At 43.9% G+C, this 19,091-nt stretch overlaps 2 protein-coding genes across 4 annotated transcripts in view; one reads left to right on the top strand and one right to left on the bottom strand.

Annotated features, from left to right (window-relative positions):
• Positions 1 to 19,091, bottom strand: part of pax1b (paired box 1b) — a 33,217-nt gene that overhangs the window by 938 nt on the left and 13,188 nt on the right. Inside the window, exon 7 of one of the 2 annotated variants that reach the window (XR_006841680.1) lies at positions 821 to 929. The exons of the other annotated variant lie outside the window; for it this stretch is intronic. The gene's annotated coding sequence lies outside the window, so the exon portion shown is untranslated. The remainder of the gene's footprint in view (positions 1 to 820; positions 930 to 19,091) is intronic. 2 annotated transcript variants of the gene reach the window in all.
• On the top strand, positions 752 to 5,219 carry LOC124050732 (hepatocyte nuclear factor 3-beta-like). 2 transcript variants are annotated; one of them, XM_046373535.1, is made up of 2 exons: positions 752 to 866; positions 3,957 to 5,219. In XM_046373535.1, exon 2 carries the CDS (start codon positions 3,978 to 3,980, stop codon positions 5,082 to 5,084), a length of 1,107 nt encoding a protein of 368 aa, XP_046229491.1. In that variant the 5' UTR covers positions 752 to 866; positions 3,957 to 3,977; the 3' UTR covers positions 5,085 to 5,219. The 2 variants fall into 2 exon arrangements, with proteins under 2 accessions (XP_046229491.1, XP_046229490.1); XM_046373534.1 differs by lacking the exon at positions 752 to 866 and adding an exon at positions 2,077 to 2,391.

Genomic DNA, 19,091 nt, shown 5'->3' with positions numbered 1-19,091 from the left:
ACATTTTCAGTCGGCCTGTGAAATGTGAAGTGCAGATTCTCACAGTGATGATCTCCACCAGTTTGATAATAATATTCATATTAATTTTATTCCTCGTTAGCATTTCGGCCAGTGAGGACCGATTGTAGTTCATTAATTAAAACTGCAGCCAGTCAGACTTACAGGAAATGCTGACATGACAGAACTGAACTACAGCAAGCTGCAGCTGAGTTTGAATGGAAGTCTGCGAGTCTGCAGTGCAAGTTGACCGGCTGTATTCATAACTACTGATTAATACCAGAGTCCCACAGAGAAACGAGAGATTTTAAAAGTTGATTCTCTTTTTTCATATCATGTGAAGCGGAAACCCTCGAGGTCCTCAGGATTCATTCACTGTGAGTCGTGTAAAGATCAAGTGAAGCCAGAGAGGAAATGACTTCACATTAAGATAACATTTGGAATTTTTCCAGCACTTTTCACATTTGTTTAGTGGCACATCGCAGACAGAAAATAAATTTCCCAAAGTGTTTCTATCCATTCAGGGCTTGTCAGAGACTCTTCACTCTTATTGCTTTTTCACTACCTGCCAGCAGTATTTGGAAGAAACACCTGCCCTGTTTGTCAGCCCAGCTGCCATATTTACCAAATACATAAAACTGAAATCACAATCAGGCTTTGTGCTCGTTACAGATCTCATCTCTGTTTCTCCCAGCAGAAGTCACTTTCAGAGACGTCTTCCCTCGTCTCAGCTGCTTTGTCTGCACCACAAAAGGGAAAAACATTTAGCGACTGTTTGACGTCCACGCGGGGAGGACGAGTCTCTGGTCTCGGCTGTGTGTACCGTCTGTCCCGTGTCCGTCCTGTCGTCTTTTCACATTCCTCACCAGGTAAATACGCTCAGGCAGACCACAAACACAGCTGAGGAGGAGGAGGACGAAGGTCCACACAGCCTACAGGACGGGACAAGAAAGAGACGTGAGAGGCTCTCAAACGAACAGGAAGGTCAAACTCAGTTCAGTGAAAAAGAAGTTTCATCCAAAAAAATAAATGGATGAATAACTTCAATCATGTGAGCCGTCTGACGGCTCTGAAACGCTCGGCCGAGAAGGTTTTCAGTCCACAAAGACAGAAACGAGCTTTAAAGTGGAAAAACTTCAGACCACATTCAGGGTCTGTGCAGCCTGCGCTCAAACCACAGAATACTTCATATAAATACACGAATGTGTTCGTCACTTTAACGTTGTCATCGTTACAGTCGTTTTATTTACTGCATCATCACAACTCACTTCTCAGTCTTCTCTTTTCACGTCGCTTTCTATCATTCAGAGAGAAAAGTTTTGCTTTTTACGTCACTGCGTTTATCTGCCAGCCTCAATGTTCAAATTCAGATAACATTCAGGCTGATTAAGACAACAGCACGTGAAGTATACCAAGAGGTCAAATATCAATTAAACAGGACGCTTTCTTCTAAATTAAAACAAGCCAACAGTTTGTACAGTTTGATTAGTCACAGTGCAGTAAAAAGTACCACAAAGTCACACTCAAGTCAAAGTAAAGTTTATGTGTTCGAGTATCACTTTTACTGAAAACGAAAGTCAACCATACGAGCAGTAACTGAACTACAATCTTAAAATATCTGATATTAAATGTACTTTGGCTTATAAAGTAATTTTCTGACAATAAATGATTCTAACTATTAAAAGTAAACTATAAATATATTTAAATGAGAGATTATCAGAGTCAATTTTCAGCTCCTTATTGATTTTGATTGCCAGTAAAATAAATGAATTTAATTGAATTCACGTGCAGCTTTGGCTGCGTGGCAGCAACCTGCAGGTAACTGAAGTTATTGGACAGTAAATGGACAAAAGTTCAGAAAAATGTCAAAATGAGCTCCAGCTCAAGCAACTGCAACAGTGAAGTCACAGTCAGCTGATCTGAGGTCAGATATGACAGGACAACAGTCACAGGGGACACTTCACTGCACTCACGACGTCTGCTTCAAATACTCTGAGTACATTTCCTGGTTTGACTCTTACGTGTAACGGAGTATTTCGTGGTGTGACGCGGCGACGTGCTGACAGAATATTTAAATCTGAGCTCGCTGATTGGACGCTGACTGCAGCAGCAGCTCGAGCGCAGGTGCACAGCGGCTCATTGGGCAGAAAGCGTCCGCGGTCACAGTCCGCTGCTCAGGTATGAGTGAGTCCCGGTGCTGAGCGGACCGTTTCCGGCTGCCGGCTGACGACAGGTGCGCTTCACGTGTTCGAGCCTCCCGCCTCGCGCCCCGCGCCCCGCGCCCAGCTGTTTGGATGAGTTTGAGTCGCAGCGCGCACGATGCTGAGCGCCGTTAAGATGGAGGGACACGAACATCCGGACTGGAGCGGCAGCAGCTACTACGCAGAGGCCGAGGTCCGTGAATCTACCCCGGGATGAGCCTGAACGCAGCAGCCGTAATGTTTATGCTCGTTTGTAGGGAAAAAAACGGCGTATTTTACTCGTTTTAAATAAGCATTTTAAACTTAAACATTTTCCACGCGTTAACATTTTTAAAATCTGTATTTTGCAGCAATATGTCATTGCATTTATTTTACTGGCAGCTGTTTCTTACATATTTATTAATCGCGAACCTTCAACAGCTTTTCGCTGTGCATGAAAATGAGACCAGCGAGCATCAGAAACAGAATAATGCTGGAAAAATAATGAACTAAATTTTTATTCTTTAAAAGAAAGTTTCAATTTAAACCTGTGAAAACATTTCGTTTACTATTGGTGAGAAAATTCCTGTTATTTCCGGAGCAGGCTGACAGTAAATCGTGTTGAATCAGATGGAAATATTTCTGCAATACACATCAGCCACCTGAGATTCTCTTCGCGCTTGTAAAAGAAACGAAAAAGAAAAGAAAAATATTATATATAATATATAAAATATTATATATAATATATAAAATATTTTTTAAAAGCTGCAAATGCCACAAAAAAGCCAAAGAGCAAATATCGGAGAGCATCGTGATCAGTTTCATGACAACATTTATTATTGTTATTATTATTATGATTATCATAAGAAATAAAAACAAATAACAAAACTAATTAACTTCCATTCAGGAATTCTGAGCTCCTGTCAGTATTTAAATCCGCTGTTTGAGCTTTAGACAGCATTCAGACCTCCATGCTGACAAATAAATAAACTACACGTCAGAATAATTTTCTTTGACAATACACGTGTAATTAAATAAAATAAATAAATTAAACGTGTAATTGAAGTGATTAAAGGTGGCGGTTAGAGGCGCTCAGTGTAGAAAGGTGGGAGTTCGGAGGACTTTTACTGCAACAGTCTAACTGTTCATTAGTGTATTACTTCATACATTTATTTGATACTATTATAATAATACTGTTGTTTCATGCTGGGGATTTTGAAGGGACGTGGAATATATGGCGCATCTTTAAGGAAAACTTCACATTAAATTAATCTGTATTTAACTCATTTGTTTGATGGGGACTAATGAGCCGTAATGTGAAAGACATCGACAGAAAAATTTAAAAATCATATCCACAGAGGAATAATAATAAGCGGAGAGCTGCAGCAATTAATCGATTAGCCTAATGGATAACTGATTGACGTTTTAAATTTGAAACAGAAATATTCCCTCTTGTCAGCCTCTCACATGTGAGGATTTTCTGCTTGTCTCGTCACATATTTCATCTGAAACCATCTGATCACTTTTCGGACATTTAGACCAAAAAAGCTAATCGAATAATTGACAATGTAATCAACAAATGAGTTCTAATCAATAAGGAAAACAATCTTCAGTGCAGATAAGACATTATTTTTAAAGAAGAACCGTTCGGTCATCTGATTGTCGTTTGTGCTGTCGGATTGTTCACCTTCCGGCAGGTGTGTTAACCGAACTTGTTGTTCAGGTTCCGTCCTGAGTCCATCAGCAGTTCGGATAACTTGTGTTGCTTCTGTGTTTCAGTGTTACACCGCAGCGGGCAGCATGAGCTCCGGTCTGTCCGTGAACTCCATGAGCAGCTACATGAGCGCGCCCGCCATGACGGCCACCGGACACATGAACGCGCATTTTGTGAACCCGGTCGGCCACTCCTCGATGCCCGGCGGGGTGCCGCAGAGCCCCGGGGCGGCCGGGATGACGGGTCTGGGCCCCATGAGCCCGCCGTCGTACGGGAACATGCCGGTGATGAGCCCGGTGTACAGCCAGGCCTGCGGCATCAGGTCCAGGGAGCCCAAACCGTACCGGCGGAGCTACACGCACACCAAGCCGCCGTACTCGTACATCTCCCTGATCACCATGGCCATCCAGCAGTCCAGCAGCAAGATGCTGACGCTCAACGAGATCTACCAGTGGATCATGGACCTGTTCCCGTTTTACCGGCAGAACCAGCAGCGCTGGCAGAACTCCATCCGGCACTCGCTCTCCTTTAACGACTGCTTCATCAAGGTGCCCCGCTTACCGGACAAACCCGGGAAAGGCTCCTTCTGGGCCCTCCACCCGGACTCGGGCAACATGTTTGAGAACGGCTGCTACCTGCGGCGGCAGAAGCGCTTCAAGAGCGGGAAAAAGCCCGGAGCAGGTGACAAGGAGGCGGCGGGGAAGCCGGGCTCGGTGAGCACCAGCAGCAGCGGCTCCGACTCCCCGCACTCCTCGTCCTCTCCTCCCCCTCCTCCACCTCCACCTCCACCTCAACCTCCGTCCTCAGATGGAAAAGCAGCCGGGGTCGACCTCAAACCGCACAGGCCTGAACTGCTGCCCTGCAGCCCCGTGCGCGTGCCCTCCCCGCATGCGCACACCCAGCACCTGTTCTCCCATCACCACCATCAACACCACCACCACCACCCGCTGCTGCTGCACGAGGCCGCGCACCTGAAGGCAGACCACTACCACCACTACTCCTTCAGCCACCCGTTCTCCATCAACAACCTCATGTCCGAGCCGCAGCACCACAAACTGGAGCCGGTGTACGGAGGCTACGGCTGCCCGGTGTCCGGGGCGCTGGTGGCGGCCAAAACCGGCCTGGACCCCGCTCACAACGACCCCAGCTACTACCGCGGAGTGTACAGCAGGCCCATAATGAACTCCTCCTGAAATCCGACGGACTTTTTACAGTCAAATCATTTCTGAACGAAGGTGTTTTGTCGAGGATATCTGAAATGTTTTTTCACAGTTCATCGTTTGTCATTTGTGTGTTTGTACGTGTGAAACAGATAAAAGTCTTTATATGAAAACCTCTTTTTATGTTCTTTTTTGAATTCCTCCTCGTTCTCTCAAGCCTAAACTCCACGTGCTCCCCTTTGAATGAAGTCAGCATGTTGTTTGAGTGCAGCACTGCAGCTACAGCACAAGGTACAGTCAGCCATTAGCACCAAACGGTTTAATCACAGAGACACGTGAAGGCATCAGCAGATGTGTCAGAACAACATGCACATGTCAGAGCCCACAGCTCACACTCAGGCAGCAGGTGATCAGCATCCCTAAAGGAGCAGTTCACCCCAAAAGTGAACATTCAGTCAGTGTCTCCTCAGCCCCACGCGGACGTCGGGTGAAGTTTCTTCGTCCACAAAACGTTTCTGGAGCTTCGCAGTGAAACAGCGGTGCAGCATTCTGCCAAACAGCCGAAGAGGCTGGAGACTTGTTTTAAAACGTGAAATAACAGAAAATAAAATAGAAAATGGCTCCACGCAGCCTGTCCAACATAATCCAAGTCTCCAGAGGCCCAGAGGTCCCAGTTTGATTTGATAAGATGCTTTGAAGTGTGTTTGAGTGTGTGCACCCACTTCAGATGCTGTATGAGTCAAGACTTTTCACTTTCACAGAGGGACAGAATGACAGACAGACGGTTAAAGGCTGGTCCACACCAACTGAGGTCACCTTGTTAATAAAAAGGTGGACTCAGGCCTGTGATGATTGAGCGGGAGATCAGGCTGAAATCAGCCTACAACGATATCATCTCAGCTCAGAAAGTTGATTTACTAAAGCTTTTTTTCAGTTGATCTTAATATGATTTTAGATTTTTGATGAATGTAATCTAACAGTTCAGTGAGGTTGTTGTTAACAATGAATCTAACTGAACTGGCGTCATAAAACCCCGTGATGGTCTGGCCTGGCTCTCAGCCAGCGGCGTACAGCACTAAAGTCCAGACCTTGTCCATGTGTGCTCTCTGCTAGTCATTCTATTATCTTTACAGCCCCGCACGTCTCGCATTTTGACATAACTGTGATGGGCTGATCGCTGGGCTTACCAGGCCAATAAACAACGAAAGTCTGCACACATTTTTACCCCATAATGCATAGAATAATGCAGTTGCTGTCATGTTAGCAATAATAAATAGAGAAAATCAAGCTTGCTGACAAGCATTTTACAAATTCAAATTCTGTTACTAATCTCATGAAGTGGTTACATATTGATGATGTTTGGACACAAAAACTCTTTGGTTATGTTCAGGTAAAAAAACACCATGCTTTTGGTTAAGGAAGTTAATTTACATACATAACGTCCATATGTGTCATGCGTTACGTCAGTTCTGGTATATCAGTTCAAAACAAAGCAGCTAACGTTCAGTTACAATACGGGACTGAATCACTGACCTCCCACAGGGGGGTCTTGTGTTTCGCCCATCCGACCACCTGGCTGTTCTCTCTAAACATCGACATCAGCCAATGAAAAGCCTGCATCGGTCGCTGACTACACCTGATCACAGTCCTTCAGTCCTGCAGCCTCAGACCCTGCAGAAAGCCACACAGAGACATCATCATCATCATCATCATCACGAAACAAAAGCAGCTCAGATCGTACTGCATCCAGTAAGTTTACATCCTTGTGCCTAAGAGCTCGACTGATCAAACCCAAGTGCTTCTGGAGGTGAGGGGAGCCTGTAAACAACCCTGCACTGAGGCCGGTTTTTACGAGCCGTCTGGGAGGCTTTCAGAGAAACAACGTCCACAGACACAGCAGGTTTTTCATTAACTTTACACACAGGCATCAATGCATGATGTTCAGACAGCCACTGCAGCAGCTCACGTCAGATAATGAAAGAGTTTCAGCTGAAAATCCTGTCAGCATCCACTCGGATGTCATCCATTACAGCCAACAAGAGAGGAGCATGAATGTCTGGACCAAATTTCATCACAATCCACTCAACAGTCCAGAGGACGCTTCCTCTCTGTCACTAAACGGTGACACGAGAGGAGAAGTCAGGGGATCACCACAGCGAGGGGGATTCATCCTCACAGCAACATGACTTCTGTGGTAACACATCCAACTGTTGTTGAAATATTTCAGCGTGGGCCAAAGCGGTCGGCTGACGGACAACAACACAAGGCCTCAGTGAAGAACTGGAACATGATGCAGGGTGTGCAGTTTGACGGGTGGGGACATTTAAAGGGAAAATGAGGGGGGAAAACAAAGGCACAGATCGTGGAGGAGGCCTGAGGAGGTTCTTTGGACTCGCTCTGTTTGCTGAAGAAAGCAATCAGCCTGTTATGAATAATAATGACCTTTTTCTGACCAGGAATAATGGGAGGGCTGCATGCCGAGCGACTCGAGGTCAGAGCTTAGCCAGCGGTGCTGTGTTTGGACAGCAGCTTTTACCACACATACACACACATGCATACACATGAGGGATGTCCTGTATGCACTGCTTTTCCTACAGCCAGACCCTCCTCCGCGAAGCAAACGGTGCAACCTTTTAATTCAATTTAAATTTAATTTGTGCTATTCTACACTTGTTTCCACTTCATCGTATTTACGTTAAATGTCTCTAATCTCTACATGCACCATCTAGTGATTTTATCAGCCAGAACCTTTACGTATTTCTTTCTTTTTTCTGGTCAAGCTGATGAAATGGGGGCTCAACACAATCAAATCTTTTGTTTGTGACAGACCACGACGTTCAGAGCAGTGAGGCTTGTAGTGTCTGCACACCCCTTTGGCTCAGGCTTATCTCAACAAACGATGGATAAATTACCATTAAATGTTGTAGAGACGTCCATTGTCCTCAGTGAATGAATCCATATGACTGTGGTGATCGGATTCTCCGACACTCAAAGTCACAGAGTCAACGACAAATTACCTCTGAACCTAAAAACCAAATTCCTGTCGGCCTCAGCCGCACTCGAGCGTTAGCATGTTACAGTCCATGCTAAATGTTAGTCTGTAAACACAATTCATGTTAACGTGTATACATATTAACATTACTCATATTAACACGTTCTCAGTGAGGAAGTCAAATAAAATCATCAGCTTAGTCACGGTCACTAGCATGCGGTCATTAGCAAGCTAACAAGCTTATGTGCTAAACGTTGCATACAAACCATCTACACTACGTTATAGTCGAGTCACACAAACCCAACTGCATACTAATATCACCGAACAGGGCAAATGTTAGCCCACAGGCCACCTGCAAAGACTTTGTTTATAATATTTGCTCTTAATTTTTATTATCATTTTAATCTCTTTATTCTTAACTTCTTAGGCCACACTGCAGTGTATTCTTGTACATGCTGTTTTTACATTTTATTTTTGGTTTTAATCATCTGTTGTTGTTTTTTAACATTTTTTTTCCTTATGATTAATTTCTGTTATTTTGTTCCTTATGTTACTTATTGCTTATTTCCCTCTGGAGCCTCAGGAGAAGAGAACACAGTGCAGATTTCTAAACAGACATGTTTTATGAGAAATGCTGTTATTGTTTCTTTTAAGATGCATTTAGATAAGAATAAATAATTTAAAAAAATCCTTATATAATTACCAGGTTAGGTTTTAAAAAGCGAAAGCTGTTCTATATACAGTATGTGTGTATGCACGTGTGTACTGTCCTATTAATTTTATTATTCTATTACTACGCAATTCAGTATCACAGCAATTTAGGAAATAGTGACTAAATTTAATCTGAAAGGATCTGTGTACATGGACAAGAACTGTCCAAAACTGAAAGTAATTTACTCAAATCCAAATGGTTAAATATTATCAGTATTTCACAAACTGATTTTTTTAAAAAAAATAAAAAATAAAAAAAAATGAACATTTAACTAAAATCAGGATCTTTCCCAAACCAAACCCACAGCTGGCGTCACACACCACGAAGGTGTCGTGTGCTCAAATCCTGTGCAATATATTTTACAACAATTTCACAAACTGCTGTGACATGCTGTACTATAGCTACAACACAGAACAGTTTCTGCACTTCTTTTATCTTGTTCCCATTTCAGTTTTAAACATTAGCACTGAGCTGGGAGGGAATTTATGGATTGGGGTCACTGTGGGATTTATAATTTCTTTTTCGCCACTCGTCTACAGCAATTTTTGTTCATTTCAGCAGGTTTTCAGTTTGTGTTGCTCTGTGTGCATCTTGGCCTCCTCTTCCTCCTCAGACCAGCTCGCCTCAGCCTCCTCTCCTGCTGCCGTCAGACGTGTGTGCACTGAGTAAACCTCCACATGCCGATGACCACCTTCCTCATATTTGCACTCGGCTTTATAAGGCCCTCGATTGGTTTCCGGAACAAACTCCCCAAAAAGAGAAAGACACTGCTGACGGGGTGAAAACCGACAGTCATGTCTCACCTAAAAGGGCAGGGAGAGTTTTTATTTGGTTTATTTAAGGATGTCGTGCTGCTGGGGGTCGAGGTGAGGTCATGTGAGCCACACAACAATCAGAAACAGCAGTCCAACATGGAAAACTAGTCTCCAGGAAGTGTTGCTGTGCATCAGAGTGTGCTGTTCCTGCCTTGCAGCCACCTGTGTTTGCTCAGCAGCTTTCCCTCGGCCAGGCACAGTGAGTGGCGGCGGCCAGATAACCCAAGGCTGCATCCGTCTGCAAAGGCAGCAGGTTTTTAATACAGTTAATCGTCATCTCTGCTCTGCTTTGTTCAGCGGCTCAACATGGACGATGAGGATCTGTGATGTTTTGTGTTGGCTTCAGGAGAGACACGAGGCCACGACTCAAAAACCGGAAGCCTTCTTGTTGGTGCGTGTTTTAACACACTGTGGGATTTGAATGCAACTCTAAAGAAGCTCTGACGCACACCCTAAGAAGATGCTGAGGCATCGTAAAACAATGAAATAACTGCAAAAATGTAATAATAAAAAATTAGCTTTATATACAAGTTTGTTCAAAATTTCAGAGTTCTCCATAATCAATTAAAATGCAAATTAAAGTGCAAGGTGATGATAAGCACCTAGTGTAAACTGTGTAAAGTTTTCTAACTGAATTTAAAGCGATAATAATTATTTACTGGGCCCTCGGAGCCAACGTAAACTTTAAACACAACATTCACATCGTTACTGGACATAAGAAAACTGTGGTCCACCTCCCAGTCAGTACTGCACTGACAGTGGGAGGAAGTGGAGACGCGTCGGCCATCTTTACAGTGTCAGTGGTGCTGAGTAGGTTGTGTGTGGCGTATAATTTCCTGTGCAGCAAAAGATTAGAAATCTGATGTTTGGCATGAATGTTAAAACTATTTTTGGTTTGCACAACCAATTTTGTGTTTTGACTGCTAACAGAAAGAAATCTGTGTGTCTCCTAAAACACACAGTTTGGGGTCTCTCAGTCCAAACATGACGTAGTGAAGCAGTGTGGGATCATGGGAGTTGATGAAAATCTGTATCACATGACTCCCAGGCAGACATGTTCACAGATGAGGTCACGTTTCATTCACATTAAGTTTAGTTGCCAACTTCGTTCCTCACTTTCTGATTCTCCTGGAAGTTAAAGCAACAGGAAACGAAATGCACCGTTAGCTTGAACAAAATAACAGATTCTGAATATTCTGAGAACGTTCTGCTTCTGAACTTTGTCAGAAACATTTGGGATAATGAAAGTACACAAGTCAACAGAATATATAACAAAGGTCTAGTCATTCTTCAGACATTTGGTTGTGGAAATGGCAGATATACATCTTAAAGATACTAAAGTCAGCCTTCAGTCATCGCTGGGTTAACAGGCAGCAGACGGTAACTTCATCTCTCTTAACGAGACTTTTCAGACTGTTAAGATCACTGAATTTTAACATTAAAATCTTGCCAAGGGCAAATTTAAAGATCATCTTTGATCTTAGCGTGAAATCAGTTCTCTGTTCAGATGTGGCGGTGATGAGAATAGCAGTGGGACGTCTTTGAACTGCAGATAGGCCTACTTAAAAAAAATTGGGTCCATCTTAGATCAACAGCAGTTTGCCATTCACGGAGATGCACAATGACGCTTTCTTAAGGTGAAAAGAGCTTAAGCGTCAATCTGGATGCCATTCAGACCTCCAGCCCGGCCACCCAGAGAGCTCTGAGTCTGAGGCTTTGGGTTGGGGATAAAAATTGGCGGGGCAACGGTCAACTACGGCTAAACGTCAGTTATTGGCCCAAAAGTCGTCTTCATTCTCCCACGTTTGAAGTGCGGAAACACTCGATGTGTGCTGAATATCAGGCTGAATATTAAGCTGTTTCAAAGTTGGAACTGCGGCGCCACGTGCAGAGCTAAACTCAGCCAACCGCCTCTTCGTCAGCCAGCCAAATAAAACAAGTCAGAGCAGGTCACCTGACGGTACAGTTTTACAGAGAAAAGGCTTTACATGACATCAAACCAGTTATATGTAGTGTTGTCTAATGGCCGGCGCGGCACAACAAAAAGGCGCCTGAGACGGCACCTTGATTCATGGGAACGCCTCAGCCCTGCTTTTGTGGCTGCTCCTCCACTGAGCAAATACTCCAAACTGTTCATTCCCCGCCGGCCTTTTCTCTCCTCCGGCACATTGTTTGTGTCCTCGCATTTCATTCAGGCTGGGGAGAGGGGGGAAGATTGCTCTCAGAGCCACTGAGCAAACAGTGGAGAAAGGAGCCTGCCATCTTTACTCTGTTCCCAGGAGAACTTGCCTTTTTTATTTTTTTATTTGGGCTCCAAGCTGTCGAGCTGAGCCGAGAGTTTGATGTCAGAAAGCTGAATTAATTGCTTTAAGCCAAAGGGGCGGGCCACCCATCACCAAACGCTCACCGAAATGTTTTATTGGAGATTATTAAAGCTTTTCCACTACACAAGGTGTACAAATATTGGGCAGCAGAGAGTCCAGCTCTGTTTTCAGCCTTTTATTTATGGTTTGAATCATTTCAAGGAAAAGTTGTGGATGTTTAGCTTGCTCTTAGTCAACAGTTTTGAAGGATTATGTCTGAAGATGATTTAAGTTGTGTCTTCTCTCCAGAGAGATTCAGGTACACACGAAACTGAACAGTCACACAAAGGACTGCACTGATGACTGTGGTAAACGTACTACAAATCATGCACTTTGTTGTGTTGCTGTTGTGTTATTTTTCACAGTGATCTGAAAGGTTTGCCACAGTTTTCTCCTTCCCCTCATGCCTGCTCATCCAAATCTGAGAAGAACTTTTTATTGTTGGCCACCTTAAAGACAAAAAGTTGATGGTCTCAAGAGACAGGGAGTCAAATCGAAGTGGTCCTAATCGAAGCAGGTGAGGCCAAGATATCCCAGCTGTAAAATACTGGATGGCACCACGATGCAGAGGCAGACTGACAGCATCCTCGAGTTTTCAGTGAATAATGTTGGTTCACTCTCACTGCTCTCAGAGCGTCACTGTACCCTCCCTGCTCAACACCACCGACAAATATAAAGATGGCTGACACGCCTAAACTTCCTCCCACTGTCCAAAAGTGAAGCCAAAACACCCCGGATACGAGCACAGCCATCTTGTTCTGGTGATGTCATTTAGAGCCAGAGTCTGTGGAGCACACGAACAGCATATTTTATCGTCGAATCGGAGGACTTGCTGCCACTCTATTTGAATTGCCCGGATTATAATTATTATTATTATTCTCTGCTGAAAGCGTTTGTGTCTCAGCTACTGCAAGATTAGCAGCCACCAAACTTGGCAGATCAATTAAAAGCTTTATGATGGTGCTCTAAAAACAACTTCCATGTTTTTGTCAACAGCATTCTGCATACAAAGAGCTCATAGACATTAGCTCATGTTAAAATCCCTGCCGTCGTGTTTCTGACCTCCACTTAATGTCCGTTCAGTGTAAAGCACACAGCAGACTGATAAACACATCTGTGGAGTTATCAGCAGATTAGCGGCTCTTGTTAACGAGGCTGCAAACACCAAGTGAGCCACAGAAAATCCAGAACAAAGAAAATGAGAGCACAGAAGACAAATGTGCATCCGCTGGATTTAAATATTAAGGAAATCTATCTGTTTGCCTCCTTAAAGCAAAGCAAACACACTTTTATTTCTATCAAATCCCAAAATTTACAGGACAGTGTAGGTTGTGTAGTGTGAGGTTTTTAGTGAAGAATGACAAAAGTTACCCTGTCATCTTTAAATGAAATGCTTACACTGAGAGAAGCCAAAAAAATCACTAATTTTTAAATGTAGGCTGGTGGAACTGTTTTACCCTGTTTCTTTTAACACGATTATTCAAGACCAAGCAGTTCAGTAAGCCCAGTGTGATGACTTTACCACGATACCAAATAGTGGCAGAGTGCCGCAGTAAACCCTGACAGGTTGGTTATCAGACAGAAGTCCTGTCTCCCGAGAAAGACGGGCCACATAAATAAACCGAGTCTGGTGGTGATTTTCCATCCAGATCAAAACTGAAAGAGAAAAGTAGGGTGTGAGACAGTGATTGTGGAAGTTAACTGAGCCAGCATCCTCTCAGGTCATAACGTCTTCAAAGGAGCACTGAGGGGAGAATCTATCCAGCTGTCTCCTCAAATGACAGGAAAGCAGCTGCTTTATGCACAGCGTCCCCAAAGATCTTCCTCCAGATGATGCTTAGTTAACTTTAAACATGATGGAGTCATGAATTAGTCGTCTGAAGGCACAAGCACAGCTTACACAAATCAGTTCTCAAAGCCTGCATTAACAAGTTTTTTTAAACTCCAACTCTCCCCCTTCAGTGAAGCCTCAGCAGGGTGTTGGTTAGCGTGTTAGCATCGACAGTTTGGACTGACGCCTTCCTGCTGTTTGCTGAAGGGACCCAAACATGAGAGAAGAAGACAACTGGATTTCCAGATGAGCGTCGGTTCACTGAGCCACAACAAACAGTCTGTTTATCAGCTGCTGGAAACATTGAGTGCACACACACACACACACACACACACGGCTGCAGAGCTATTCTTGTTAGGACATTGCTTTGATTTGCATCAAAAGGACAGCTTAAGCTAAATCCTAAGTTTAAACATGACCTCAGAAATGATCAGATCTTTCTGTACACTGAGGTCCAAACACCTTTTATAGAGACAAAGGGGCTAAGATGCTATGCAGAGTCATAGCGAGGGTACAGGAGGAGCAACAGGCTGAGGAGCAGAGCCGTGGCGCCCTCTACAGGCCTCGATGCGACAACACAGTATCACTGCAGTCAGAAATCACAGGGTACTTTTCAAATGCACATTCTGTTACTGAACCTAGTACTACAACAGACTGAGCACATTTTTTGATTCTCCTGTGAAGAGTAGTTTTTTTCCCCCAAAACCTTTAATTAAAAAAAGATATGGCAGGTTCAAATGCTGTTAATCGGGCATTGAATTCCTCTAGAGATTTTCACCACTAGTGACGCTATGGAGCAACGTTTAGATGTGTGAGTCCCTGCTTTCTTTCCATCTTGTGCTGCAGCAGCACATGCAAAAAGGAGAGAGGTGAAACCAAGTGAGGGGCAGCCAGCACCACCTGCTGGGTGTAGTCAGAAGTGTCCTCTGGTTCACCTTTAACCACACCCATCAGTGAGGTCACAGTGTCCTGGAGTACACCTGTACATCACAGGGTGTTCAACCAGTGGAGGTCAACAAAAGAAGACTTTCAGGGGTGCTGAATTACTCTTCAGTTACAAAAGAAACTGATTTCTGGTGAGAAACTGTGATGAACTCCAGAGGGTGCCTCTAATAGTTGTGTGAGCATTTCCTTATTTGATACCTGCATGTTTCCTTTGACCTCCTTAAAGGAGATCCTAAAGCTGTTTTAATTAGTCTGCTGTCTAATGGCATTTATGAAAAGAAGCGAGGAGGAGAGGAGGTAGGGAACTCTCACACTCTTGGTCTTAGATTTCATCTCTCATTCTGCATTCAGCAGCATGATGCTTCTGTCTGCCTTCCAAATGGGAATCTGGGAGAGAAATCCTTTTAAGTCTGAAACCCTGAGAAGCGATCGCGGGTGAGACGGTTCGTTACGGCGACCAGCTGCTGTGTCAGACTTCCAAATCGAGCCTTAATGTTCCAAAAGCCTGCAAGTAATTTTCTGCCAGAGAGAGTAAAGCTTCTGTAAAGCCGTCAGCCTCGCCACACTAAGCCGCCGTGACCATATGTGCAGTATGGAAAGACTAAATATGGTGGAAGCTGACATCGGCCGCACAACTTTCACCTGAGCCACGTGTGAAGAATCATCCAGCTTTTTGAGCTAAAATTTTTTTACAAAAAGGAACAAAACCTAACTTATCAATAACTCAAACGAGGCAACAAAAAATTCAGTAACAAATGCTAATTTTTTTAAAAAAATGCTCCTTCCTTGTCACATAGAGATGCAATGAGTCCCCCTAACAATAAATAAATAAATACATAGTCTTTATTGACTTGACAATTTAAAAAAACCAGACTGGCACACAGTGACTGGTCCTGCTTCCTGCTCAGGGTAACAACCTCACATCCAAGCAGTGTTCCCTCCATTGGTTTTAACTCCTCTTCCCGGCACATTTGCATTCTGATCGACTACACGGTCGAAGATGGATTAAGTACAGGCTTACATTACGCTGGACTCCACTCACAAACCACCAACTTGACAGAAACACTGATGTGAGTTGGAGTAAAACCCTCCTTCGGGCTGCTGAGGTCAGTGTCTGTTCGACCGTCCAGTTTTGGGTCCGGAAAATTCCCCTCAGTTACCGCGTTTGTGAGCTTTGGAGTCGATATGTTAAATAGTACCAGAGGGAACGTGCAGCGTATTGCACCCTCGATATGCTCTGCGGCCAAGGAAAACATACAGTGGGAGGAATCGCCATGTGGTCGAGGAGAGGATATTTGTGTAGATGACTGGACTGTGCCTTCTGGTTCTGGTTCTGGCCGAGTACGAACCCAGAATTTTCCTTACGGGCTGCTGGATTCAACGGCGGCCTGAGAAGCTGAAGCATCAGAGGAAAATGCGCAGCAGAATTTACTCAAGTGACTTCACACTCTTAACGGACTCTGTGGAAAGTCACAGCGAGTTTCTGAATATAAGTCTGCCAAGTCAAAATAAGAAGAACTGTGTATAAAATGATGCATGAGAATTAAAGGGACAGTGCACTCCAAAGTCAAAACTAAAAGTGTAAGAGTGATGTAAGCTTCACTTGCAGAACTCAAAGCCTGCAAATGCAGCGTAAGTACCGAAAGTAAAAGCTCTCAATTTACAGAATATTTTGGAACATTAAAGCGCTGCAGCTGCTAAAAGGTGGTTTAGCTCATATTTACTCCATCTTATGAGTCCATTAGATACTCTGTGTAAAGTATTACTGCTCTGTGTGCTGCACATGCTGGGATTATGAGATTCGAAGCTTCCAAAGTGACTCTCCCTGTCTGTCTTTGGTCCATCAGCCCACTGACGGGGTCTCAAACACATGATAGATGTGAAACTTTCCCTCTAAACACAAACACAGTCAGTGTTTTCAGCTGTGGAGGATCCGGCCAGGACCAGCACAGGAGAGGGAACGTTTTTTTCTTTTCAACTATTTTTACTGCATCCATTTGACTCCCAGCTGGATGGTTTTCACTCAATGTGAAGAAAGATAGCACTCAGCCCTCACAAGAAGTTCGCTTCCCCTGCAGGTGCTTCTCCAACATTTGGCCTACGTATGAAGGCCACAGAGCAGAGTTAAATGTTTCACATCAGTGTTTTGTTTTGTTTCTTCATTACAGTAAGTTACACAACTGTGAGAGAAGTGGCCACTGTGTTGGAAAGCAGTTATAAATGTTCCTCCTTTTTTCATTTCATTCATATTTGATTTCTGTGGTATTCAATGCTTCAATATTTCAGTTCTAAATTAAATGAAAAGTATATGAGACCACAATAATATGTACTTGATATCTATACAAAGACAAACATGTAGGTATGGAGGAAGAAGACAAAAGGTCAGGGAGGGAACACAAACTATTTCCCAGTTAAGTTCACGTATTTCCTTCAAACACAGCCTGAAAAAGTTCCATCTTTGCTGCTGTATAAAGACAAACCTACATATGCACGTCTCTGTTTTGCCACTAGGTGGCAGCACTCTGCAAGCAATTCCCACAAGCTTCTCATTTCTGTCAGAAAAGCAGGTTTCCATCCTGCTGTCTCCCCAGACTGCAGCTTCTCAGTTTCATCCCTGCTGTCCGTTAAAACAACCTTTAATATGTTCCGCAGCAGGAACTTTAAACACTGTGCCTGTGTGTGAAATGAACCTCAGCACAAGCCAACGTACGGCAATACGACGCCATGACGCCACAGAAATATTAGGTCAGTGACAATTATTATTATGGTGCATCATGGAGAGAGAGCAGAGGTCATTTGTTTCAACTTCACAGAAAATAAAAAAATACACTGAATCACACGTTAAGCTGGTAACCAATGGGTGCCCAACACACCCACTGTAGTTTCACAGTACTGAGGCTCGAGGACTCTGGTGGATTTCAGTCTTCACGTCTGAATTTGTCACAGGAAAAAAACATCAACAAAGTAGCCTAAAGCACCAGTGAAAAATCCATCCATGACTCAAAATCAAAAATCACAAAAGAACAGGTTCACTTAGTGACTCTCTCGTCTCTCAGGGCTGTGCGGTGTCATTAAACACAACAGACCAACCGAACACAAGTCTAAAGACGGCCTTTCGTGTTTTTGGCAGCCACCATAGCAGTACAGTTCTGTATCATCAGGTGTAATTTCCGTCGCTGCCCGCACTGTAGGCACTGTTATCTTTCACTTTTATTTGGCCAACCAGCCACCTGTTGAAATAACAGTTCAGCACTGCACGTTTGACCCGTCAGACTGCAGCCATGTTTTACGCCAAGCTGTGAGTTTATTTCTGCCTCTGAGAAGCTTCACTCTGGTCTCCTCTCTGTTGTTGTTGCAGCAGAGAAGAAGAAAAAGATCCTCATCTCCATCTCCATTACTTCACCATGATGTCATGAAGTCAGCTCCACCCATGTGTGTCGTTACTTCTGCCTGTTGTGTATTGATGAAGCAGCTCAGCCAGCAATTGGTTGTCTTTGATCTCAGCCTTGCGACTGTCTCCGAAGGCCTGTAACTGCGCCCCCGCCCTCCGACGCCAAACTAAAACCCGCCGGCCCGCCGCGACTGTACATGAAGAGGACCGCAGACAAAACAGAGGGCTGAGAAGTCCCACTCCTTCAGATCTGTCACTGTCTGCCTCTGACCCCCCTCACCTCTGGATATGGACCCAGCACACCCTGAGGTCCACAACCGCTGAAGCAACGAGCTCAAGGCAAGCTTGGCTGCCATCTTGTTTTTACAGCCACTCCATCTCCATCTGGTCTTGCTGCTGGACTCAAATTTAGGCTGCCTGCCTACACATGAGCGCAACACAGTCCAGCAGAGCAGCTTTACAACATCAAGACGAACACCAGGTAGCAGAACAGGCCACGAAAAACAGACAAACAACAAAACCTTCGTCAGTCTCAGACTCTCTGGAAACAACTTACGAACTTTAAATGTGAGTTCAACTGCCTTTTTGCAAAAAGTTTCCATCATACACATTTTGTTCAAACTATAAAGAAGAAGGTTCTCAGGTGAGTTTGAACTCTCATGCAGTGCATGCTGGGAGTCTGCTCATGTTTCTTTTGAAACTTAATGTAATGATTTGACCAGCGTGTTTGTCCAACTCATCATTTCAGGTCAGAAGACTGCAAGTTCAACTTACAAGTTCTCAAAATAAATTAGTTAATTAGCAAAGATTTCAAATAATTTGTCTGATTTTTTTTTTTACAGAGTTGAGGAGGCAAAAGACTTTCTGCCATGAATCACTGCAAGCTAAATTTGGGTGTTTCTAGCTGCAATTTGCAGATATTAGACTTCAGAACAAAAACTGTTTCTCTTTCTCATGTCTTCAGGCTCACGTGGATGTCAGAAAATTCTCA

The sequence above is a fragment of the Scatophagus argus genome, chromosome 19 (genome assembly GCF_020382885.2).
Source record: "Scatophagus argus isolate fScaArg1 chromosome 19, fScaArg1.pri, whole genome shotgun sequence".
NCBI classification, from domain to species: domain Eukaryota; kingdom Metazoa; phylum Chordata; class Actinopteri; family Scatophagidae; genus Scatophagus; species Scatophagus argus.
Note: the sequence above shows the minus strand (reverse complement) of the source record. Positions and strands in the feature narration are given on the sequence as shown.